Genomic DNA, 27,931 nt, shown 5'->3' on the forward strand with positions numbered 1-27,931 from the left:
TTCTTGTCCTTGAAGGCCACTGTAGCTTCTGTTATTATTCTAAAGGGTTGGGGTTACCCAGGGAGCGTTGCATTCTAGAACTTTCTAGAACTTTCTTGATGATGTCATATTACACCGTGTCCCTTTAACAATATCGGGCCCATGCTGAATGGTGATTCAGCGCTTTGATTGATGAATTGATTGAGATCATTTAAGACACAATCTGACACAATTCTGTTTAAATTCTGATCAGTTCAAATTCTGATGTTGCTCATTACAATGTACATGGAATTTCAAAATAAAAGCAATATCAATGACATATGACACCCACGCCACTATTTTTCATCTTATTTTTGATTAATTGCACTAAAGAAGAATATATAATTAATAAAAAACACGTTAACGATCATTTTATTCAATTACATACTTTAAAAAGTCGACCATTCTTCCCGTGGTGAATTATTTTGACAGCTGTAGTGCAAAAGTTTCCGGTCCGCGGTCAAAAAGTAACGGAAACACTTCCCATGAACTGCCGGGTGTCACCTCTCCTGTTGTCCGAGCTACCGACGCCTGTTTCGGGGCTGATGCTGGCAATAATACCGCTGCAGAGATGGAGTTAAATCACCGAAAAAACAACAAAGTTTGAGACAAAGGGAGGACGGAGGAACAAGCGGAAGTGTTTGAGTGAAGTTCTCAACGCGCAAACTTAATTTTATTGGATATTATTCGATTTAAAAAAAAATATGAAGCTTTTGAAGCCAAGCTGGGTGAGCCACAATGGTAAGATCTCGTTGCCGAATCTGTTGGACCCAAGTTGGGCTTTTGTTGTCGGGAGGGAGGGAAGGAGGGGGGGTGTCGGAATGGTATTGTGGTGGTCGACGACACTTGTTTGTCACTTTATATGGCTCTCACACATCACATTTAGTTCAACAACTTGATCACACACAGCTTGCCCTTTTTATGAGTATGTTAAATCACGCATTTGCTTCTTCCAAATATATTAAATGTTTGCTAACAGAAGCTAACAAGCTAGTTAGCCCCCCCAAAAAAATCTCCCGGCTAGCTCGGATGCTAACTTACCTGCCAAATGTCACATTTATCCAAGTTACTGTCTCAACGGGATATTATTTTATTGTTTTAATGCTTCTGACATTTTAAGCAAATACATCTTATTTTTTTTAGAGGTAGTGAATTTGCTCCACATGCAGCTGATAAAGTGTCAGTTGGTGTGTTTTTTGGAAAGTTAACCGTTGGGGGAAATGGCCCGAAAATAATATGCAACTGCAAGCTAACGACTATTGTTATTAAGAGTTAAGAAATGTGCATTTTTAATATAAGTAATTTAGCTCGTGAAGCGTCCTACACATCTGCAAACATGCCAGATAACCAAATTGGCAAAGTGAATACGTTCATACATTGTAATCTTAACTAACAGTTCATAACTGACTGATGTACACCCGATATAAAAATACAAATCATTGTGCCATTTAAAAGATGCTGTCAGCACATGTGTGGTATTTTCAGTTGTGGATGGCGTTTTCACTATTACGCTCAACATGATAACTTTTCATTTAAACCTTTTATTTATACTCGAAAGATCAATTGAGGGGTGGGTGACCCTCATTTACAATGATGTCGTGTCAAACAAATGCAAAGCAAAAACAACAATACAATACATACACGTCAATATACAATGCAAATACATCAAATATACAAACTTAGTAGCAAGAGTTACCTTATTTCCGTGTGCAAATACTCACAATTCTTACATTTAGTTATATAATAAATCTGGTTCTTTGATATCAGTAAAATAAACTGTCTAATACTTACAACAGGCTGCAGCTAACGATTGTTGTCGTTATTAGTTAGCTAGTTGCTAGTTTTTGTTTTCTCAAGATAGGTCATTTATTTAGTCTTGAAAACATGCCAATTAAAACAGATCTGCATACATTTTATGATAAGTCAACTAACGTCTCATAACTGACGATGAGTTTACACTGATAATAAACAAACAGCAAGTTTAACGTCTACTGCAACTAGCCCATGTTTAGTATGTTGTGTTTGTAAATGAGTTGAAAAAGCAATATTTACATTGTTAATCAAGTGTGCACAAGTTGAAATAAAAACGTTTTATTCCAGCGTTTAGTTATAAACCTTATTGTTTGTTTCAAGGGTCCGTAGACACTCCAACACATGTAGATGGTGGCAAAGTAGCAGTTAAAAAATATACTCTGTTTATACCTGCAGTGTCTTGTATTGTTACACGTTTGGTAAATAAAATGTACTTATTTTTATTGTACCTTATTTGACTTATTTTTATCTATTTTTATTGTACCTTATTTTAGGCCTGTACAGCACTTTGTCTCTGCTCTGGTTTGATGAAAGCGCTTTATAAATAAAGTTGGATTGGATTGGATTGGATAAAATAAATTGTGGAACTAAAGAATTTTCAAATAAAAACAGAGTTTGTTGAATTAGATGTATTATCAGAGGATTTCACAAATCTCTCCCGTTGCAGAACATTCCCAAAAATGCCAGTCATAAAAGTCATAAAAAACGGGTAAATAGTTTTTTAGGTGATGGACATGCTCTGACTAAAGCTGTGGAAAATCACAGAGAAGTCAAGGAATTTTCCATGAGGCCTACAGGACAAAGCCTGGTTAAATATTCCTATGTTGTGTGTATAATGTTTTCTTTCTCCTTATATAATGTATTCTATTGCTTATTAATCTACAATATCACTATCTGTGAGTCTATGTAATGAATCTATCAAAAGTTATTAAATGTCGGAGCTCTGGTGGTGTAGTGGATAGAGCGCGTACCATATTGGCTCCGGCCTTCGATGCAGTGGTCGCGGGTTCAAATCCGACCCGTGGACCTTTACTGCAGGTCACCCCCCCCCCCCCCCCCCCTCTCTCTCTCTCTCTCTCTCTCCATTTTAACTCTGTACTGTCAAATAAAGCTTGAAAATGCCAAAAAAAAATAATCAAATGTTTTTGTGTTTCACAGGCAAACCCATATTCTCCGTGGATATTCATCCTGATGGGACAAAATTTGCGACCGGTGGACAAGGTAAGACCAAGACTGATGTTTACACTGTCTACTACACCTTCACTTCACTGTTTCTAAGTCAATTAAACTTTATTGTCATTTTCTGCAACATGTCCAAAAGAAATGTGGATTCCTGCACACTGTCTTTTACTTGCACAAATATATTTATTCTGTGGCAACGTTTTGGTGCTAGAACATCATCAGACAAACTGGCAAATTCTGCAATATGTGCTGGACATACAGAGGAGTCAAAAATATGTTTCTCCCCTAGTACAAGTAGTAAATACAATATACATAATACATTCTTAATTTCTAAAGTTGCAAACATTAAGGCAAATCCAAGCGGTATAGAAAGTAGAAGAAATTGAAAATGTGCAATATAAAAGACATAACGATGTGCAGACTAAATATAAGTAAATGACTGTAAAAGTTAAAGTTTGCGGACGTTGTGCTGAAATTGACCAATTGTCATTGTAGGAGTCCAGTGCTCAATGTAGTTCTGTGTTCATACAAAATGCAAATAGAAAGGATTGCAATCAGTTTTAATAACATCCTGTTAAAAATCTGTGTCGCACCAGTGAAGCCACACTACATGTTCTCCTGCAGCCTCAGAACAAAAAAAATATGCATGCAAATTCTCCAAAATTAGAACAATAATTATTTAATTAAATAAATTAATTACTTGACTTCTATAGCGCTTTTTTGCCGATTTTCTCAGCCTCAAAGCGCTTTACATTTCTTACCACATTCTCACACACACACACACACTCACACACACACACACACACACACACACACACACACACACACACACACACACACACACACACACACACACACACACACACACACACACACACACACACACACACACACACACACACACACACACGAAACCAAAACTCAAGGATATAATGTTATGCTATTGTTGATGTTGTTGTAATGTGTCCAGTGCTTTGATGTAGTTCTGACTGCGTTGATAAAAATGCAAATCCTTGGTGTCAGTTTTGAAATCATCCTGTTGAAAATCTGTGTCAAGCTACACTACATCTTCTCCTGCAGCCTCAGACTAAAAAAACGTTCCCTAATCTGTCTCTTCATGTGAGATTTTCAAATTAAAACACAAACATGTCTTAGTCATGAGTACATTAAGCTGAAACTAAAGGATATAATGGTTGTACTTATTATAATAGGCAAGGCAAGGCAAGTTTATTTCTAAAGCACATTTCGGTCACAAGGCCATTCAAGGTGCTTTACAGATGCAAAAACAAAATACATCAAGAATAGAGCACACATTAAAAAAAATACATAAAAACATAAAATAATTAAAACATTTAAAAATAAATAAAAATGTAGAATTACAGGTTAAAACGGAAACAATAAAGTCTTCAGACCTGATTTAAAAGAGCAGAGTGAAATAATGAAATGTTGTTTGAATTTCTGAGCCTCAAAGCACTTTACATTTCTTATCACATTCACCCATTGACGCACACACACAGACAGACAGACAGACAGACAGACAGACAGACAGACAGACAGACAGACAGACAGACAGACAGACAGACAGACAGACAGACAGACAGACAGACAGACAGACAGACAAAACTAAAGGATATATAATGGATGGTTGTTGTAATGAATCATTGTTGATGTGTGTTTCCAGGAGAGGATTCTGGGAAGGTGATGATCTGGAACATGGCTCCGGTCCTCAGAGACGAAGACGAGAAGAACGAGAATATTCCCAAGATGCTTTGCCAGATGGACAATCACCTAGGTAACCACTAAACCAGCCCCATCACCTTCTCAAGCTCCATCTCTTTACTAAGGCCTCAACACTATTAGATTGCATTTTGGTTAAAGCTGGGGTATATGATTTCTGATTGGTCAAAGTTAACATGAGCTGTACACTTTGACCAATCATAGCGAGGCTCCGATTCTCTGTTCTTATTGGCTGTTGGGACTGTCCATTCACTTTGGCACGACGTTGTTGGTGTAGAGCGTGTCAGGAAGGGACCATAGGGGAGGGACCAAACAGAACAAGTCGAGCGGTGCTATGGGAGATATTTGAATTCGAAATCTCTATCCCAACTGCCATTTTCTCCCCAAATCCTCCACCCCAGCTTTAAAATAGTCCTGTTAAATATATAGAAACGTTTTGGTTAATTGATAATGATTCATTTACTCCTTCATTCACTTCTGCTGTTAGGATACTGTTTCTTTTAAAGCTTATACACCTTTACTACAAAAAGACCTGTTTGTACTTGTGTGATTTAAATACCATTTGAATAAATACTTAATTCATATTTGTGCTGCATGACTACTGTCAGGGAAAACAATTAACACAAACTACTGCAGTGTGACATGGAGCAAATAAACTGCTGTCGTGTTGCACTAAAGGAACTTATCATCCCCACTATAACAGCACAAATCCACAGAAGTTATATTGAAGTATTAGCTGTATGAAGTAGTAATTGAAGTGAACACGAGTGATTGTTTGTCTCTACAGCGTGTGTGAACTGCGTGCGCTGGTCCAACAACGGTCTGTACCTCGCATCAGGAGGAGACGACAAGCTGGTTATGGTGTGGAAGAGAGCAGCGTACGTACACACACACACACACACACACACACACACACACACACACACACACACACACACACACACACACACACACACACACACACACACACACACACACACACACACATATTAACACAAACACACACACATAAACACGCATTAGACAAAATGTGCAAAAAACATTGTTATGTCTGCTGTTATGGTCCAGTCCTGAGGATTCATTAAGTAAGAAAGCATTTATTTTATCACTATCTTTACTATTTCTATCCAAAGAATGTTATGTAAACTGAAATGATATGTTTAATGATTGCGCCGTCAGTGTTTTCAGAATCAGAATCTTTATTGTCATTGTACAGTGAACAATGCAATTGTAGCAGCATCCAAGTATACACAAATGTTTTACTTCTTTTCATTCGCTTTTAAATGTTTTCTAATGTGTTTTATGTATTTTAATCTTGCCCCTGTAAAGCACTTTGAGTGGCCTTGTGTTTGAATTGTGCTATAGAAATAAACTTGCCTTGCCTTGCCTAGACACAAACACAAAATAAAAATAAATAATAAAACAATATAAAAAAATATATATATATTAACGTGTGTGCACCTTTTATCCATAGATACATCGGTCCGAGCACAGTGTTCGGCTCCAGCAGTAAACTGGCCAACGTGGAGCAGTGGAGGTGTGTCACCATCCTGAGGAACCACACTGGAGGTAACACACACACACACACACACACACACTCACACACAGACGGACACACACACACACTCACATTCACACGGACGGACACACACAGACAGACGGACGGACACACACACACACACACACACAGACGGACGGACACAGACACACACACACACACACACACACACACACACACACACACACACACACACACACACACACACACACACACACACACACACACACACACACACACACACACAGACGGACGGACACAGACACACACACACACACGGACTGACACACACGGACGGACACACTCACACAAATGCAGAAATGCACATAAGAACACGTGTTTACATACCATAGACACCCTGTATGCATGTACTTACTATCTTAACCTCTGTTGCCAAACTGCATTGTTTACATGTTTACATCGTTGTGTGTTTCTAGACGTGATGGACGTGGCGTGGTCTCCTCATGACGTGTGGCTCGCCTCCTGCAGCGTAGACAACACTATAGTCATCTGGAACGCTCGCAAATTCCCAGGTAGGACTCTCCCTCTCTTTCTCTTTCTCTCTCTCTTTCTCTCTATGTCTGTCTCTCTCTCTCTCTCTCTATGTCTGTCTCTCTCTCTCTCTCTCTGTGTCTCTCTCTCTCTACCTCTCTCTCTCTCCCTCTCACTCACTCACTCACTCACTCACTCACTCACTCACTCACTCACTCACTCACTCACTCACTCACTCACTCACTCACTCACTCACTCTCTCTCTCTCTATGTCTGTATCTCTCTCTCTCTCTCTTCCTCTCATTATGTCTGTCTGTCCCTCTCTCTTTATGTCTCTCCCTCTCTCTCTCTCCTTTTCCCCATTTTATCTCTGTCTCTCTATCTGTCAATAAAGCATGAAAAATTCCCCAAAAATAATCTTTTAAAAAAACAAAACAACTAAAATTTGAGAAGCTGCTTGTTAAATTAATGAACTAGTGTTTACTACTAATATCTATATTAAAAATGTACTGTTGTAAACATGTTCATTCTTTGTGTCCCTGTAGAAATGGTGATGTGTCTGCGCGGCCACACCGGTCTCGTTAAAGGTCTGACCTGGGACCCAGTGGGGAAATACATCGCCTCACAGGCCGACGACCACAGCCTCAAGGTCTGGAGGACAGTCGACTGGCAGCTGGACGCTAACATCACCAAACCATTCAACGAGGTAAACAAGCTCTGGGTGATGAGGCAGTGGGGAGTTATCTGAATTTATTGTGGTTAAAACAGGATTTAATTTAATAAATTTTTTGATTGCTCTTTTGTAGGATAGATTAGTAACTTGGAGGAAGGTGGTAATGTAACAAATAAGCATTTTTGGGTTTTGTTATTAAGAGTATGCACGCATTTCACAAAGCAAGTTTGCACATCAATGTGAGTGTATGAATGTGAGTTGTTTTTTTTTTCTTACCTAAAACAATCTTTACGGGGGCGCCTTTAGCTCAGCTGGTAGGGCGTCCCCCTCCCGGGCCGGGCCCAGCAGCAGACCCGGGTTCGATTCCCACCCGCGGTCGTTCTCTGCATGTCACTCCCCTCTCTGCCCCATTTCACCTCTGTCTCTCTGCACTGTCAATAAAGCATAAAAATGCCCAAAAAATATCTTTAAAAAAAAAAACAATCTTTACTACTTTTGCCAGTAAAGCCTGACATTTGTGTATAATTTCATTTTAAGTGGCATTATCTAGGAGATTCCTTTGGGTACCCTGTCAAGCCAATAATATTTTTTCTTTCGATTTTTTCACTTCAGTAAATTATCCCTCCATTGATTGACTCTCTCTCTCTCCCTCTCTCTCTCTCTGTCTGTCTGTTTCTCCCTCTCTCTCCCCCTCTCTCTTCGCCCCCACCCCTCCCTCTCTCAGTGTGGAGGTACGACCCATGTCCTGCGTCTGTCCTGGTCCCCTGACGGTCAGTATCTGGTGTCGGCTCACGCCATGAACAACTCCGGCCCCACGGCTCAAATCGTAGAGAGAGACGGCTGGAAGACCAACATGGACTTTGTGGGACACCGCAAGGCCGTCACTGTGGTGGTAAGATCACGTTACAGACACACGTTCAACTACGCTTGTTGTCAATGTCACTTTTTGTCAAAATCAGTGAATATCTCCTCATGATCTGCTAGCTGTCCAACTGTGTGTGCGCTGGGGAAAAAAATCCAGTGTTGTTACACTAGCATATCCTAGGCTCTGTAAATGGACATGTTGCTAGCTACAGTGGGCCCCCTTTGTTTACGTACCAGTTTACAAAGCCAAGGCTGCGTATTAACACCAGATTTTTTTTCAGAACACACAATGTACAAACAGGTAGCAGATAATGAGGAGATATTCACTGATTTTGACAAAGTGATTTCAACAAGCGTTCTCCAGAATCACTGTATACTTTACTCCAAATCTGTCTTCATATTCACATATATGTGTTTCTTCCTTTTGTAGAAATTCAACCCAAAGATCTTTAAGAAGAAGCAGAAGAACGGCAGCGCCCCCAAGCCGGGCTGCCCCTACTGCTGCTGCGCCGTGGGCAGCAAAGACCGATCGCTCTCCGTATGGGTACGTTCAGTTCACACACTGTCTGGTTTAAAGTGGATAGAAAGAGATTATACATATACATCAGTCCCAGTCAAGTCGTGGATTTTGTGGATCAATTTAGCTGTTCATGGTTTTTGTATCCGTTTGTTCTGTTCAGTATGAAAAGAGATAACATAACTCGGGAAATATAACTTCATGATTCGTCTTTTATCATTGAAATTGACTGATGTATGTATATTCATGGTTAGAAAACTAGTATTTCTCTCCATGAACATACAGTACATACATCAGTCTGAGTCAAGTCGCAGATTTCAAGGATCAATTTTGTTTTTCATGGTTTTTGTAACGAGGACCGTGACACATCTTTGTAAATACTACTTTATGATTAGTCTTCTCTCATTGAAATTTAAACTCCAAACTGATGCAGGTTTTTATTTCATTGTGAAGACTTGATAGGAAGGGACATTGCAATAACAAACACTTTGCAAGCTGCATATTTTTGATATTTGTGATATCAATAAAGTCCACCCATCAATTTGAGCAACTTATTAAAATGAGTATTCTGTAATAAGGCCCTAAAATCCATTTTAGTGGCTGTTTCGTTGTGCTACAATGACAATAAAATCCTTGAATCCTTGTTTAGTGAAGAAAAACGTATGAAAATGTACTAACTGTTATCTGTCCATCTGTCCTGTTCAGCTGACGTCACTGAAGCGCCCCCTGGTGGTCATCCATGATCTGTTTGATAAATCCATCATGGACATTTCATGGTGAGTTTGACATGACAATTATAAGTCTCACTGCCACACTGCTTACTGTTATATAATAGACTTTTCTATCGTTTGGTGTGTGTTGTGCGTGCGTAAACTACAGAGCTGCTTTTATAAAAAGGAGCCTTTGTTCTAGATCTTGGAGGTCATTTATGTGATGTCATACACATTCCTCCAAATGACTTCATCATTCCAGTGATCGACGGGTAGAAGTTACAGGCCTAAAACACATTGCAATGCACAAACCAATTGTAATCATCTTTGAGAATATTTTTAGGAAAGAAATGCATTTTTGTGAAACGTACTAAAGAAGTTAAGAAAGTAAGTAGGCATTTCTGTGTGTGTGTGTGTGTGTGTGTGTGTGTTGTGATGTGATGGTGTTTGTCTTTTGTCCATGTCTTCAAAAGATATGTTCTAAATATGTTGTATATGTATTTTTCTTGTTGTGTGTGCGTCAGGACTCTTAATGGTCTGGGTATGTTGGTGTGTTCTATGGACGGCACCGTGGCCTATCTGGACTTCTCCCTGGATGAACTGGGAGACCCGCTCAGCGAGGAGGAGAAGGTGAGGGGCTGCGCTTTCCTCTGTGTCTTGTTTCTGTTGAAAATCAATCCAAATATATTTTGAGAGGGTGAAAAATGTGATTAATTGCGATTTAAATATTGAAATTCAGCGATTAATCTTGTAATTAATAGATTGACAGCCCTGCACTTACTTACTTTCTTTCTTTCTCTTTCTTTCTTTCTTTCTTTCTTTATTTCTTTCTTTCTTTCTTTCTTTCTTTCTTTCTTTCTTTCTTTCTTTCTTTCTTTCTTTCTTTCTTTCTTTCTTTCTTTCTTTCTTTCTTTCTTTCTTTCTTTCTTTCTTTCTTTCTTTTTTGTTTGGATTCTGTCCATCCGTCCACTTTTCCACCAAAAAAATATTTTAAATCTCCAATCAAACTCTCTCTGTCTTCTTGTGACCCACAGAACAGCATCCACCAGAACATCTACGGTAAGAGTCTGGCGATCACCAGCACCGAGGCCCAGCTGTCCACCACCGTCATAGAAAACCCCGAGATGCTAAAGTACCAGCAGGACCGCCAGACCTCGGCCCAGGCTAACGCAGGACAGGGCAGCACCGGGCCGGAGGCAGCCACGCCCAAACTCAACAACATGATGAACGGAGAGTCACTGGAAGACATCAGGAAGGTGGGTGTCAACTAATGGACTAACAGTGAATTATGATGCATTTGAGTGTGAGGTTTTTTTTAACGTATTTGCACTAAAAATAACTTGAGGAAAATGTAGGATGTAATATAAAAGATGCTTCTCGAAAAGTTCTTAAAAAGTCTTGAAGGGGAGGCATTACATTTGAACAGGGACAGAATGAATGTGCGTGTCTATTTTATTTTTAAGTGCAATCAATGTGTGTTATTCAAACTTAACTAAAACTCTAAAAGGAGCACTCAATGTAGTGTATTTTGTTGATATCTGTTGCCCCAGTATTGGTGTTATCGTCTTATTGTAATGTGTTAAAAGTCATTAAATTTGTTCTTTAAAAATGTGCAGATACCCTGGGTGTCAACTTATCGACATTGAATTATGATACATCCCAGTGTGTTTTTTATAAACATTATTGCACTTAAAATAACTTTTTAGGGAAATGTAGGACAACTGTTTTGGCTGGTATAAAATATACATCTTGAAATGTTATTATTATTTTTATTTTTTCATAATTTAATTTGAAAAGTGAAACTTATATTCTAGATTCATTACATAAAGTGAAAAATGTAAAGCCTGTTTTTTGTTTCATTTCCAAGATGCTGTGAAAAATTTGACGTATTATTTTTGTGTCTTTCAGAATCTGTTGAAGAAGCAGGTAGAGACGAGAACGGCAGACGGACGAAGGCGAATCACGCCGCTCTGTATCGCTCAGCTGGACACCGGGTAAGAACACACACAAAACAAACACAGTCTGCTTTACATTGGTTCAGCACAGAACTTAAACCTTTATTGACAATGTCACTGATGGCACAAAAACCTTACTTTTTTTTTTTTTTTTTTTTTTTTTTCTCCCGACCTGATGCAATAAAGAACCCATAGATATGAAACAAAATGATTTTACTGATAACCTGTTACATAATGCGATTCTTTATAATTGATCCAAACCATGTTAACTCCAAGAAATATGGGTTGAATTGGGCTTAACCAGAAACGCATTTAGAGAGGTTTTAAATTGCTATATTTATTTTTATTTTTTATTTTGGCGTCGGTGACTTTTCTTTTGGTGCTGGCTAAAAAAAAATTGTGGTGGGGAGAAATATTTCTCTATACGGGAATAACCCTATTAACTGTAGTTTTTTCTTCATTGTCCCTCTTTCTCTGTAGGGATTTCTCCCCGGCTCTGTTTAACAGCGCCCCCATCCTGCCCTCTGGTTCCTCCATGTCCAGCCAGCTGGTGTCTCAGCTCAGCTCTGACTCCAGCCCAGGACAGGCCTCCTCTCTGGGGCTCCGGCCGGGCATCGACCCCATGCTCACCTCTCCTCCACACAACAAGGGCCTGGATGATAAGGACGGGTACGAACGCAGAGGAAGATTTACTGTAGTTTACTGCTATTGTTCTGTGATCAATGTGTTTACTTTCGAACCACATATTTATATTGTCTCTTTAAAAAAAAAAAGTGGACATTTTGTAAGTGTATTAAACAAATGCATACTAACTAAGGATGGGTACGTGTGCAGAGAACGCTTTACTTTGGTTTACTGCTCTACACATTTATCTGTCTACTTCCTAACTATATATTAACATTTTCCTTTTTAATTTTTTATTGGCATTTTTCAAGTTAATTAAACAAACGCATAATAACTTTTAATATTCTCACAAAACAAACAAACAACAAAAAAACACTATGTATATGTTTAAAAAAAAATTATAAGTGGTTCGGAAGTTGATGATTACATTTTGTCATGTCACAGGGAAACGTAATGTAACACACTTATCCAAATTGGGTAAAAAAATATATTATATATTTAATCCATTTCTCCCATCTTTGTTCTGATTTCTATATTTGGATCTTTCCATTCATGATAATCCTTGATGTTGTGGTTCTTTTGTTCCAGTGTGAAGTCTTGTCTGCTGCTGACATCGGCCTCTAAGATTGAGCCAATGAAAGCTCTGGACTCCAGGTTCACTGAACGCTCAAAGGCCACGACCGGGATCATGGCAACTATCTCCTCCATCACTTCACTAGACAGGTGATTGACTCACTAAAGCCCCTTTCACACTGGCTAAAAAACCCTCTAAAACTCGCTTACATGTGATTCAATCAGTATCAGTAAAGTCAAAGTCAAAATTATTTCTATAGCACATTTAAAAACAGCATCAGTTGACCAAAGTGCTGTACAAGATACAATACAAAATAACATATAAGATACATGGAAAAAAAGGGGGCGCCCTTAGCTCAGTTGGGAGTCGGCCAGTAGCAGACCCGGGTTCGATTCCAGCCCGCGGCCGTTCTCTGCATGTCACTCCCCTCTCTGCCCCATTTTAACTCTGTCTCTACACTATCAATAAAGCATAAAAATGCCAAAAAAATATATTTGAAAAAAAAAAGATACATGGAAAAAAAGTTAGGAGTGTCAAAGCCTCAACTTGTATTAAAGGCCAATGCAACAAAAGTGAGTCTTCAGCAACGTATTAAACTGTTCAACTTTACCGGGATCCAGGTGAAAGTAGTTAAAGTTTTTCTTTATTGCTTGAACACATTTGTCAATTCAAAACACTTAATTTGTCCCCAAAGGGCGACTATAAGCCATTTTGAGTAGCATAAACAAACACTTTTTTTTTTGTGTAAACACAAACTTTTTGGTGTTAATCTAGAGAAACAACCTTTTTTACGAACCTCTTTGATCCATCCATGCCACATTTTTAAAAGAAAACCTCAAAGCACTCAAGAAAAAACTGCAATTAACACATGGTGCCAGGGAGAACAAACAAACTTTCCCTAAAACTAAATACTTCTAACTTTTAAAACTTGCCTTCTTACGAATCTCTTTGATCAATCTATGCCACATTTTTAAAAGAAAAACTCAAATCAATTGGAAGAAACTTTTAAAATCTTTTTATTTGGTTTTTCAGTATTACAAAGTGCCAGGTTGTTCCTTTGTTACAGACTGTAGGTTGTATGAAAAGAATAAATAAAAAATAACCTATGTCACTTATATTAAAACAAACAATGAAAGAAACATCAAAATACCCAAAAATAATCCCTCCCAAGTCACTGCCAGAATTGGAAGAAACTTAAAAAAATGGCAAAAAGGAGAACAAACTTTTTCCCCAATTTAAAATATTTCTAACGTTTTCTGTTTGATCCAGTCGGCCCAAAGACGGCGTGAAAGACCCGAAGCTGAAAGACGACTCGAGCAGCGACAGTGAAGACAAGATGGCGTCCATCAACAAGAACCTGGCCTTCAGCAAGAGGAAGCCGGAGCTGCTGCTGGAGGGAGACGGGCCCGTGGAGAAGAAGAAGAAGGGACGACCGCGCAAAGACAAGATGACCGCCGCCGCCGCCGCTGCTGCTGCTATAGCCCAACCATTCACACAGGTAGAGGGAGGGACGGATTCAATCTGTATTAAACAATACATTAACACAAAGGTAGAGGGAGGGAGGGATTTTTATTTTTATTATTAGATTCTTTTTTGGGCATTTTTCCATGCTTTATTTGATAGGCACTCAGGTAGAGGGAGGGAGGGAGGGAGGGTTGGATTGGATTTTTTTTTTTTTTAATATTTTTTAAACAACACTGTTACAACATACAGAAAGAGTCATTAATACATTTAGAAATACAGAGAGATAGATGGCTTTATGATGTAGTAGATCACTGACTATAGCACAACCATTCAAACAGGTAGAGAGAGGGAGGGATTTTTTATTATTAGATTATTTTTTGGCATTTTTCCATGCAGACAACCAATCAGGTATATCTCAACCATTCACTCGGGTAGAGAGGGAGGGATTATTTTTATTTGATTTTTTTCAATCTTTATTAAACAATACAGTAACAACAATTCACACAGGTAGAAGGAAGGAGGGAGGAATGGATTTATTTATTTGTTATTAAACAATACAGTCGCCACATACAGAACGAGTCATTAATGCTTATGTTTTAGTAGACCACTGACTATAGCACAACCTTTCACACAGGTAGAGGGAGGGAGGGAGGGATTTTTTTATTTTTATTATTAGATAATTTTTTGGGGTATTTTTCCATGCTTTATTTGATAGTTTGTAAAGACAGAGATTAAATGGGGTAGTAGAACATTTAAAAATACAGAGATATTTATGGTTTGATGGATGGAAAACAATACAGTAACAACATACAGAAAGAGTCATTAATACATTTAGAAATACAGAGAGATAGAGGGCTAAATGATTTAGTAGATCACTGACTATAGCTCAACCATTCACTCAGGTAGAGAGAGGGAGGGATTCAATCTTTATTAAACAATACAGTAACAACATACAGAAAGACTCATTAATACATATAAAAATACAGAGGTATGGATGGCTTTATGACGTAGTACATAGCTGTTAATTCCCCCTCCAACCCACTCGGGAAGTCTCTTTCCCTCACAGTTAACGGACATATTACCCTTACAAAACAAGCCGTTTTGAAGCTTAAAATATTTGCGTATAATTAACACCGACGTTTCAAATTCCCCCCAAAAAAAAATGTTATTCACGGCAGCGCTACCAAGTGATATTAAAGAGGTCTAGTAAAAGCCCCTCTGTGCACATGTCCTTGGAACAGATAAATGAATGTTTTTCCTCTCCCTGTCAGATTACTCCTTCATCAGAGCAGCAGCCCAGCAGAGTGGCTGCTCCTCATCCAGCTCCTGCTGCTGCTCTCAAACTGCCCACACCCAGCCTGAAGAAAACCTTCAGTCTGCAGGTAATGCTCTCTCTCTCTCGCTCTCTCTCTCTCTGCTATTTTCTCTTGTATCCTTGTGCTGGATTTACCAGCAGAAAGGAGCTTTTGCAACCAAAATGAAGTGATATGTTTGGCATTTTATCTTCCTATGTTAGAAATATAAAATGTATTCCACTGACATCCTCTCTACTTTCCTATAAACAAACAGGCTATAACACATTATTGCTTCCATGGTGCTGTGTGTTTTCTAAATGTGTGTCTAGTGTGCTGGCTTTCTTACAGTTCTGTGTTGGACATAATGTATTTTTAGTAAACTGTTCTTTTCTCTATCTGGTGACTAGTTTGAACTGCGACAACATAAATAGAATAGCACACCTCTTTAAACTGTGTGTCTGTCTGTCTCTGTCTCTCTGTCTGTCTGTCTGTCTGTCTGTCTGTCTGTCTGTCTGTCTGTCTGTAGGTGAGCATGGAGCCGTCTGTGTTCCTGGAGGTGGAGAACGAGGTGTCGCTGGTTGCTGGTTCGAAGCTCAGTCAGCTGAGATGCTCCAGAGACGGGCGCGACTGGAACACTCTGCTGCCCAGCTCGGTGCTCTGTGCGGCGGGGAGCAGGTACCAGACGCTAGGCCTACCTGTGGAGGAATATATCTTCATCTAATCAACACATGAATGCATGAATTAATCGTTTATTTCGGTCACACATAACAAGGAACACACTTAACAATGTGTGTGAGTCTGCAACTGAACATACATATAAATATATTTACGTGAATTCATTTCACACAAAATAAAATTCACACCTTCATTAATCAAAAGGTTATAATAAATAGTCTGAAGCCAGACGCTTATTTTCGCCTTTCCTATGATATAATCTGTTCAAATAACTTTTAATTTGAACCACTAGAGGCCACTAAATATTCAGATATTACACACTGCACCATTTTAAAGTTGAAGTTGTATAAATCAATGAATACATGTCCTTTCCCTCCCTACAGTGAGGTGCTAGCGGTGGCGTGCGTGGACAGGATGTTGTCAGTGTTCTCTTCCTGTGGGCGTCGGCTCCTGCCCTCCATCCAGTTGGCCACGCCCCCTTCCGCTCTGCACTGCTGCGGCCACTACGTCATGGTGCTGACGGCCGGTGCAGCGCTGTCTGTCTGGTAGGAGGCAACGTGATACTATATACCTGTCTGTCTGTCTGTCTGTCTGTCTGTCTGTCTGTCTGTCTGTCTGTCTGTCTGGTAGGAGGCAACGTGATACTATATAACTGTCTGTCTGTCTGCCTGTCTGTCTGTCTGTCTGTCTGTCTGTCTGTCTGTCTGGTAGGAGGCAACGTGATACTATATAACTGTCTGTCTGTCTGTCTGTCTGTCTGTCTGTCTGTCTGTCTGTCTGTCTGGTAGGAGGCAACGTGATACTATATACCTGTCTGTCTGTCTGTCTGTCTGTCTGTCTGTCTGGTAGGAGGCAACGTGATACTATATATCTGTCTGTCTGTCTGTCTGTCTGTCTGTCTGTCTGGTAGGAGGCAACGTGATACTATATACCTGTCTGTCTGTCTGTCTGTCTGTCTGTCTGTCTGTCTGTTTGGTAGGAGGCAACGTGATACTATATAACTGCCTGTCTGTGTATCTGTCTGTGTTTCTGTCTGTCTGTCTGTCTATCTGTCTGTCTGTCTGTCTGTCTGTCTGTCTGTCTGGTAGGAGGCAGTGTGATACTATATATCTGTTTGTCTGAGTGTATGCCTGTCTTACTGTATGGTCAGTGTCAATGTGATACTTATACTATATCTGTCTGTCTGCCTGGCTGTATCTTTCTGTCTGTCCGTCTGTATGTCTGTCTGTATGGTAGGTGTCAATGTGAAACTTTATGAACTTTTTCTGTTTTATATCTATTTTATTTCAGTTTTTTCTTATGATATTCTAATGTTTCTGTGCATAGGTCTGTCTGTCTGTCTGTCTGTATGTCTGTCTGTCTGTCTTGTATGTCTGTCTCTCTCTCTGTCTGTCTGTCTTCTTACTAGAAATAGGTTCTGCTATATTTTTCCTTGTTAAGCACTTTGTAACAGTGATACGAAAGGTGTTACATTTAACATTTTGTTTTCATCAGGGAGATCTCCAATGTTTCTGTCATTCAAAAAAAATGTTTATAAGAATTATGTTACATTTCACACACACATATATAATGAAATACACATGTTGTTGGAGTGTTTAAGCTGTTTCAGATATGTTGACAGAAAGTTTTATTTTGTTAATGTGTTTTCTGTGTGTGTGTGTACAGGGACGTTCAGAAGCAGAAGGCTCTGGTGAAGAACGAGTCTTTGCTCAGCATTTTATCTGGTGAGACACTGCAGCATGGGAGGAATAGTTGATGCACGCAAAAAAACAAGCAATTCTTTACAACTGAGTTTTAACAACAGGATCATTTGTAATAAAAAAAATTCAACCTTTTTTTTTTTTTTCTTTTTTTCTTTACAATTTTTAAAGACTATAGAGACTTTATGCTGACATAAGATGGTTTTAAGGACATATATAGACTCGGTTAATTATTTATATCAGTAGCTATGCAGGGTCCATTAATTTTACTCTCTTGAAATAACACTTTGTGTGTGTGTGTGTGTGTGTGTGTGTGTGTGTGTGTGTGTGTGTGTGTGTGTGTGTGTGTGTGTGTGTGTGTGTGTGTGTGTGTGTGTGTGTGTGTGTGTGTGTGTGTGTGTGTGTGTGTGTGTGTGTGTGTGTGTGTGTGTGTGTGTGTGTGTGTGTGTGTGTGTTGTGTAGGTGCTGACATCACAGTGTCTCAGTCTCTGCTGACTCAGCAGGGCGTTCCAGTGGTCGGTCTGTCCAACGGGAAGTCTTACTGCTTCAGCTCCTCTCTGGAGACATGGTGAGACACTACTGACGGGAAAACTACATTCACTCGCTTTTCTAGTGTGTTTTATGTTTTATGGGCGGCAGTGGCGTAGTGGGTAGGGAGATTGCCTCTGGAGTGCAGGGTCAGAGGTTCAATTCCCCGCCTACCCTCCACATGTCAAAGTGTCCCTGTGCAAGACACTGAACCCTAAATTGCCCCCGATGGTTCAGAGAGCGCCTTGCATGGCAGCTACTGCCATCGGTGTATGAATGGGTGAATGTGGTAAGAAATGTAAAGCGCTTTGGGGCTGAGAAAATCGGCTAGAAAGCGCTATATAAGTCAAGACCATTTACCATTTTATGTATTCTAATCTTGCCCCTGTAAAGCACTTTGAATGGCCTTGTGTCTGAATTGTGCTATAGAAATACACTTGCCTTGCCTTACATTACATTAACTATTATGTCATTAAACATCAGGGGCACTGACTGAATGATTTCAGTTGAACCTTTATGAGTTATTTAGGGGTTTGCGATATGACGATATAAGATCATGAATTGATTATGTGTCCAAGATCCCTCATTACAAAGACATCTTCTGCATGTCTACAGTATAACAGCATTCTATTGGTTGCAGTTCCATATGTTTGCAAACCAAAATGTGGGCCCTGCGATTACCCTAACTTGTAAAAAAAAAATAGTCCTTACCAATTTGAGAAACTAAAGCATTGTGATAAAATGGAGATTGTGATCCTGTCATCATTAACACATTTCCACTGTGTCTCCCTCAGGACTCTGATAGCAGACAAAGGAGACTCTCTGGTGCAGTGCGCCGACTTCAGGAGCTGTTTGCCTTCCCATGATGCACCTGTGTCCTCGGGGCCGCTCGCCGTCATGCAGGGACGCAACCTCAAGTATGACACTTACATCTCCACCTCATAACCTCCTGGCTGTTTTTAATTATAATAACAGCAATAAAGCATATTGTTTGTGAATACCTTTTCCTTGTAAAAAAAAGTATTCCAAACGTGCTTCAGAGGAAAAACAAAATCAAAAACAGCAGCATAAAAAACAGAACGTTTATAAAACAGTTCAAGTTTGTTTTCAAGGTTTGAAATGTGCTTGAAATCATTACTGGAATATGCTTGGTTTTCTCTTTATTGATTTGTCTGACTTAACTACCTTCATTAAAATGTTACAGAAAACCTTTTTTTCCTGTAACTTCACACTGACTTGGCCATATAAATGAATTTACTAAATCAAAAAAAAGAAGAGGGAAAATAATGTGTTTTAGTTCAATTCAATGTAGTTCAATGACTCAGTCTTCTCCCTCCAGATTAACTATAAGGAAATACTAAATCCCTGTGTGCTGTAGTATGATGTATGTATGATAATCAGAATGCCTTTTTCTACACTATTTCTCTGTTGTGCCTGTGTGCCTCAGTGCGGGTCGCCTGGCCTCCCATCTCTCCTCATTGCTTTGATATTCAAATATAAGTAGAAGAAAATGATAATTAGAATGCCTTTTTCTACATTTTCTTTTTTATTTCATGTGATTCATAAGTGTTTTGAATCTAATTGAACACTTATTCTCTCTCTGTGCCCCTCAGTGCGGGTCGGCTGGCCTCCCGTCTGTCCTCCACTCCTCACCAGCTGCAGCAGAGCATGACTCTGGCTTTCCTGGAGAACCAGCTGGTCTCCGCCCTCACACTCTGCTCCTCTGGGGAGTATCGCTACTGGCTGCTCATCTACGCTCGCTTCCTCGTCAACGAAGGTACAAACACTAGCACACTGCAATACACACTGACAAGAGAACAGTAGCCTCTTTTAAATCACTTATAATACACACCGACTGACACTATTTAACAAGGAGTAGGGAGGGGATTTTATTGATACCGACATCAATACTGATATTATTTTATGAGACCGATTCATATCGATATTCTTTTTTATTACTACTCTGTCTCCATATTGTGATGCTAAAAAAAAAAGACATGACACTAAAAAATGTAATAGTTATTTTATGATAATTTTTGGTAGAAATAATAGGTTTATTTGCCAATATTATAATTATGTATTTGGTGTTTTTGCAAGTTTTCATGAGGTTGCTGGTGATTCGCTTACACACAACTACACATCTAAAGCACTTTGGTACTGACCAATCAGGAACTAGTACCAATTTAGTATCTGATATAGCCATCCCTAGACGGGAATAAAAAGCCCTTTGGACACAGCACTGACTGTGTAGATGGAGTGTGAAGTTAATCGAGTGTGTGTGTGTGTGTGTGTGTGTGTGTGTGTGTGTGTGTGTGTGTGTGTGTGTCCGTGTCCGTGTGTGTGTGTGTATCCGTGTGTGTGTGTGTGTGTGTGTCCGTGTGTGTGTCCGTGTCCCTCAGGCTCAGAGTACCGTCTCAGAGATCTGTGTAAGGAGCTGCTGGGTCCCGTCCACAAGTCAGCTGCTTCAGCCTGGGAGCCCAACACTCTGGTAACAACACACTACACTGTCTTACCACAATGTATCACACAGTCAAAATCAGTGAATATCACCTCACAATCTGCTACCTGTCTGTACTGTGTGCACGCTGATATAAAGAGCCTACGCTAAACTAAGGGAATGTAACAGTTTGCTTGAAATATATATATTTTTACAAAAACATAAATTTGCGGAACGATCACATATAAAAAAAATCCTCCTGTCAAAAACTATTTTGTCTCCAACTGTTCTATAATCATTATTGTATTAAGCCCCTATCTCACTGGGCTGCGACTGTTTGCGACCAGTTCGAGACACAAAATTGCGACAAAATGTGCCAATTTGCGACAATTTTCACTTGCAGTCTCACTGAGTTGCTACTTACGACACGTTTGCGAATGTCCTTGCCGGGAGGTCGCATTTATGTTTCGCGAACGTCTGGCGAGTGTCGCACGAACGGAATGTCAGTCTCATTTTTGTCTCAAAGCAGTCGCAATTTAGTTTCATATGTCGCCAAACACTCGCCAAACCCTCGCAAAGTTGTCTCACACTTCTCGCACTTTCTGACTCGCGGAGACTAAATTGAGAAGGGTTTGCGACGCGTGCGACACACCTGCGACGACTCTGAGACTATTTTGAGACTGATTTGTCGCACACTTTTTTTTGAACATGTTCAAAATTCATGCGACAAGACTGCGCGGCTCTGCGACTCATGCGAGGAAATTGAGACCTCCGCGAACGTTTGGAGACAGTTTAGAGACTCGTTTGCGAATGCAGTCTCCAACTTGTCGCAAACAGTCGCAGCCCAGTGAGATAGGGGCTTTAGTGGTTTTCTATGGTTGGCATAGTCATCAATGCCAACCAAAGACTAATGTCCTGTTGATTGTTCAATTATTCAGATGATAACTGCTGCTGTAATGTTTCATTCTTAGATATCATGTTACGTCATCTTGTTCACGTGTCTAATTATTTCCACAACAAATCATTTCATTTCAATTTCATAGCCAGTGCATGCTCGAGTTTTACCTGTGCAGGTCAAGCTAACAGCTAACGTTAGCCATAGCTACTGTATGTTGCTCACTGCGTGTTTCCTGCATACAGGGTCTTAATATTCTTCTCTCTGATTTTAAATGGTTTATAATCTTCAGCTAGTAAAGCTGGGGTGGAGGATTTGGGGAGAAAATGGCAGTTGGGATAGAGATTCGAATCCAAATACCTCAACCGCTCCACTTGTTCTCTTTGGTCCCTCCCCTATGGTCCCTCCCTGACACGCCCTACACCAACAACGTCGGTGCCAAAGTGAATGGACAGTCCCAGCAGCCAATAAGAACAGAGAATCGGAGCCTCGCTCTGATTGGTCAAAGTGTACAGCTCATGTTAACTTTGACCAATCAGAAATCACATACCCCAGCTTTTAATACAAACTAAAATCAGCTCTTTTAACTAGAGAGGAAGGTATGAATGTGACAGAGTTGAAGCTTCTTATATCTAATCCATTCTCATAATGTGCTTGTTTCCCGTGTGTCCAGGGTCTCCGTAAGCGAGAGCTGCTGCGTGAGGTTTTACCCGTCATCGGAGAAAACCTCAGATTCCAGAGACTGTTCACTGAGTACCAAGACCAGCTGGAGCTACTGCGCAAATAACACACACTGCAACACACACACACACACACACACACACACACACACACTTGGACTCCTTGTTAAAGCAGTCTAAACACTTGCTTTTCTTCACCTTGGGAATCTTGAAGCGCCGATCCGGCTTGAGTCATGCAGAACACACACACACACACGCTGGTGTTTCTGTGAGAACTTTTATTAACAGCCGGTTCCACAGCGTTCCAAACACACACACGGACGTTTCTGTCTGTCGCTCACCGGGGAGACGTGGGTGATTACGTTACGTTACGTTATGTTTTTTTTTTTTTTTTTTTTTTTTAAATCACGATTTCAGTTTGAGCTGACGTCTTTTTGTGTCTTTTTTCCGTGCTATTTTTTTTATTTTATTTTTTATTTTTATTTTATTTTTTGGGACCTACGCACCTCTCTCCTGCACTCCCGATCATGGACTTTAAAAAAAAGATGAATTTAAGAGAGACGGTGACAAAATGGTCGCAGGTTTGTAAACGCTCGTAAAAAAGATGAAATCTCAATCAGAATGGATGTAAAGGAGCAATATGCTTGTACCAAAGTGATGCCTTTTTAAAGTGTAGAAATAACCACACACAACACACACCTTCCCTGCGTTCCAATCCCCATACTTCCATACTATTGAGTATACCAGAAAAAGATTTAGGATGTCCTAATACATGCAGGTCAATTGTAGTATGCTGAAAATGCATAAATGCCCCCACTAACTCAAATAGCATTTTGGAGTATTCTTCTTTAATCTTGACATTTCTCGACATAATGAAAAAAGAATCTTCCTTATCTGATTTTTTTTTTCTCTCTCCTGTCTGTGGCCCTAAAACTCTTCTGTACTTTAGTATGTAGTGTGGTAAAAAGAAAGAGTATGTGATTTGGAACGCAGGGCTTGTTTCTGCACGTTGAAGAAAATGAACGGCTTTGTGACGTTGATATTTCTCAACTGAATCTGCCAACAGAGGAGTGATTTTGAGTCTTTAAAAGAGAAAAAAGGCTAAACGCCAAAATGTGAGAACAGCACTGGGAGTGTAATGTTGATGATGCATATTCAAAATACAGGATGGACTTCTGGGAAATGGAGTCAAAAGGGGAAAAAAAAAATAGATATTGAAGTGCTTTGAAAATAAACTTAATTCATTCATATGTTACTCAAAGAAGCACTTAATGAACTAAGATACTAGTCTCTGCCTAACTTGTATTAAATATATAAAGAGGAATCAGCTGACTATAAAAATACAATTTATTATTATTATTTTATAATGAATTGAATAATGGAATCGGGTTTTGATAAAGGTGCTACGAGGAAGTTTTAAATATTTCTGAAAAAGTCAAATTTTTTCCTCTGATGATCATAAATTACATGTAACAGCAAACGAGACCATCAGTGCAAAGATTGCAATTTCTATATAGTTTTTCTTAATGCCTATTGTCATGGGTACGCTCACCCAGGAACAACAGCTGGCGTAGTAAAAACACTACCGCTTTTTGTCCAAAGGGGGGCGCTAGAATGAACACAAAATGAAAGTTCCTCGGAGCACCTTTTTTAAATGTGCAGTTACATGGATTGGTCACAGTGCATTAGTAACAACAGTTTGAAGTCGTGTCATCAAATGTTTTAAGTTTCCATTTTTTTTTGTACCTGAACTATTCCAGCGCCTTTTCATATCAACCTCAAGATAAAAAATCAAATGTTTTGAGAACTGAGGATTCAACCCTTTGAGTGCTAAGCTTGAAACGTCTGGAGTTGTGTTGTATGAATGTATGAATTTTAGGCTTAACATTTATCATGACACCAATTCCAAAAAATATCATATTTACTGCAGTATCCTCAGAAACATACTGAGAACTTCATACATTTTCTTCTGTACAATTATCCTTGCTTTGGAATTCCAGGTTTTTTTTTTTCTCAATACTTTTCCCATTCTGTATCACTGTACCGTTGCACCGCAGTCGAACCATCTAAACTGATTTGTTGTTGTGAATTTCGGAAGCTGCTCCTTCAAAATGTGCTTCTGTCGGCTTTACTCGTGTTCCAAAATCTCCTTATAGGTGCTACGAGGAACTTTTAAATATTTCTGAAACGGTCACATTTTTTTCCCTCTGATGATCATAAATTACATGTAACAGCAAATGAGACCATCAGTGCAAAGAATGCTATTTTTATAGTTCCTCGTAGCCACTTTAAATGTGTATTATGATTGTGTAAAAAAAACAAGGTTATCAATGACAATTATCTCTTGTGCGTTTAAGTTTAAAAACATCTGGTGCAGCTTTTTTACTTTAGTTTTTTTCAGTAAATTCAACAGCAAATGATTTGTCGATTTAACGTGCGTCGTGAAATCATGCAAACGTTCCATCAGAGAAGGCCAGTGGAGAAATGTTATATATATATATATTATTTTATGTGTTTCATTTTCATCTCTTTTGTATGTGTGTCTCTGTTGCCAGGCAAAATAACCACTGCAGAGAAAATCCATTGGTCAGGAAAAGTTTTTCTGTCTGGTGGAGTTGGTGATTCTGGAGAACGCTTGTTGTCAAAATCACTTTTTCATCAAAATCAGTGAATATTTCCTCATCCGCTTACCTGTGTGCGCGCTGAAAGAAATAGTGTTAATACACAGCCTAGTCTCTGTAAACTGGTATGTAAACAAAGGAGGCCCACGTTAGCTAGCAAAAAGTTTTTTTTTTTTTTTTCTGCACATACACAGTAAATACATACATGTAGCAAAACATGAGATATTCACTGATTTTGACGAAAAAGGGATTTTTACAACAAGCGTTCTCCAGAATCACTGACTCCACCTTTAGCTTGAATCACGGCTTCGTAGGCCATGAAATGTCAAACTCCACCTAAAAAAGCATTTTTTTTAAGGCTTTTTGTGTACAGCAGCAGTGATGCACTCCTCTGGCAATTCAGTGTGTGTGTGTGTGTGTGTGTGTGTGTGTGTGTGTGTGTGTGTGTGTGTGTGTATAGACGAAGAGTGTGTGAGCGAAGGAAGCTGGTTTACTGCTGTATTACACTGCACAGTGTAAAGAATGAATCCTCTTTATTTACTAATCTGTACAGCGTTTCGTTGCTTTATTTTCCGTTAAATTTAGTTTTTGCTTTTTTCTTGCTTGTCAGTCATTTTTAAATGTTTGTACGAGGCAAATGTTTTTGTTTCCATTTTCTATAAGAAAAAGAAAAGTGGGAAAGTGAGCAGAAGATTTTGCTTTTGAAGAATGAAATTGTAAAAAAAAAAAAAAGAATAAACTAATGTGGAAGAAGAGCTGGGTTCATGTGTGTGAGTTGAAAGCCTTTGTTTAGTACAATATTGTTTTGTTTTTATGTATCGCACATAAGGAAATACATAATAGATCAGTAAAGATCAAATAAAGGGAACAAGATACAGTCAGTCAGGAAGTAAAATAATGTTTGAATAAATATGCACATTTTCCAATATCTAACGTACATTTTTCCTCTCTGAAAAAACAAAATTCTAGATGTTGGATAAAGCCTGAGTTAAAATCTTTATTTCATTTTTAGAACTGACGAGTGCTTGAAAAATTTATGTTTTAGCCTGCAGTGTCTCGCTTTAAGTCGGACACACAAACAAACACACACACACACACACTCACTCACTCACTCACTCACACACATTCACTCACACGCACACACTCTCACACACACACACTCAGTTACTCTCTCTCTCACACAAACACACACTTTCACTCACACACACACACACACTCACTCTCTCTCACACCCACACACACTTTCACTCACACGCACACACTCTCTCACACACCCACACAAACAGATATCTGATGGGTGTCGCTATCAGGCGTTAAGCAATTTCCTGATTCTAGAGAAATCTTAAGGTACGAACACACTGCACATCGCCGCGCGGCGAGTTTCAATAGAAAGTCAATGTATTTCGAGCGCCGCCGCGCGAACCGGCGGCCGGCGGCCGGCGGAGAGCGGATCACGCGGCGCGGCCAGGGGCGGCGCGGCGCGGCGCGGCGCGAATGGGGCGGCGCGGCCGCCGCAGAAGTTGAAAATATTGAACTTTTCGCCGCCGGCCGCCCCGCGATAGCCAATCACCGTCGTTGAGCTCCTCCCGACGTCACTCGGGAGTCTGCTGAGCTACAAGACACGTGAAACCTGGCTGGCGGTGCAGTCGGGAAAGGAGGGATAAAGGGAAAAAAGAAGGAGAAGACAGAGAGAGAGAGAGAGAGAGAGAGAGAGAAAGTTCCAACACATCGATAAAATGTACCTATGACAGCAGTTTAATGAGACACCTTTTAGTAAAAGGAGCAAGGAATAGACTCACATTATAGAAGAGAGAAGGAGAGAAAGCCAGGGAAGATGTACTGCAGATGAGTGAATATGCAGAGACAATAAAAACTAAATACGACAACTGACACTTCCAAACATTTCCCTAAACATCTGAAAATCTGTTTGGGTTTTCTCTACATGTTGATATGCCGGCGTGAATGTGTAGCCTATATGCACGGCCATCGATAGGCCTACATATGTGCGTGTGTGTGTGTGTGTGTGTGTGTGTGGGCGGGTTGTGTGTGTATGTGTGTGTGGGTGCATGTGTGGGTGTGTTTACGAAGCTTGGGTGGCAGGTGGCGGGGAGAAATGTGTGAGAGGTGCAGTGAGACCAATACAAGGGCCGATGGCAGAGATGATGAAGGCAGAATAGCCTACTTCAGAGACGCTCCCAACAAAAACAAATCAGTGAGGATGACGACGATGATGAGAGAGATGTAAATAGCGGGAAGAAACTGGGCTGCACATTCAATGAGTCATCGGGCGGCGGCCGGCGGCGGACACAAATGAGCCAAAATGACCACGCGGCGCGGAACCTGCGATTCGCGCGGCCAACCGCCGCGCCGCGCTGTGCAGTGTGTTCGCACCTTTACACACACCACAGATGAAAATAACACTTTCTCTCTGTCGTCTTTACTTCATATGGGTGGGAAATAACAAGTCTAGATAGATGGATGGACGTTTGTGGATTTTTTAGAAAATGGTGATTTTCATTAATATATTCTCATAGACCTATTTTATTTACCAGTTAAAATGGACATTTGGTTCATTTTGGTGAACCTTGCTACATGGACTCTGACATCTCTCCTCTGTGTGTTTTCTCATGGTAAGTAGGCTGTTACTAAACTTTTCTAATTTCAATATAAGTATGAAATAATGCACAAAGAGTCGGGAGTCAGATTTCATCATCCGCAGAGACTTCAGTTAAAAACTTGCAAGTTGAGTCAGTTATCATGTACACACATGTAGCATAACAGAGAAATGACTAAAGACATAAGAGGGATGTTACAACTTTTATACCCATACTGGCACGTATTTGTCTGACCAGGTGCTGATGTTTTGGTCATCTGAGTTTCTGGATAATATGGGGGATGAATTTTAATTACACTGATAACA

General features: G+C 39.8%; 1 protein-coding gene across 1 annotated transcript; it reads left to right on the plus strand.

Moving 5' to 3' along the window:
* The first annotated feature begins 600 nt into the window (after window positions 1-600).
* Window positions 601-22,512, plus strand: hira (histone cell cycle regulator a). The gene is made up of 25 exons (XM_080050050.1): window positions 601-759; window positions 2,989-3,051; window positions 4,694-4,804; window positions 5,537-5,627; window positions 6,224-6,318; window positions 6,745-6,840; window positions 7,345-7,505; window positions 8,197-8,364; window positions 8,767-8,880; window positions 9,559-9,629; window positions 10,088-10,193; window positions 10,598-10,819; window positions 11,472-11,557; window positions 11,999-12,187; window positions 12,731-12,865; window positions 13,986-14,214; window positions 15,452-15,562; window positions 16,002-16,150; window positions 16,534-16,695; window positions 17,816-17,874; window positions 18,313-18,418; window positions 19,173-19,295; window positions 19,992-20,155; window positions 20,778-20,866; window positions 22,384-22,512. Exons 1-25 carry the CDS (start codon window positions 723-725, stop codon window positions 22,495-22,497), a joined length of 3,051 nt encoding a protein of 1,016 aa, XP_079906176.1. The 5' UTR covers window positions 601-722; the 3' UTR covers window positions 22,498-22,512.
* The last annotated feature ends 5,419 nt before the right edge of the window (window positions 22,513-27,931 follow it).

Source organism: Ammodytes marinus, assembly GCF_949987685.1.
Source record: "Ammodytes marinus genome assembly, chromosome: 2".
Classification (NCBI taxonomy): Eukaryota; Metazoa; Chordata; class Actinopteri; order Uranoscopiformes; family Ammodytidae; genus Ammodytes; species Ammodytes marinus.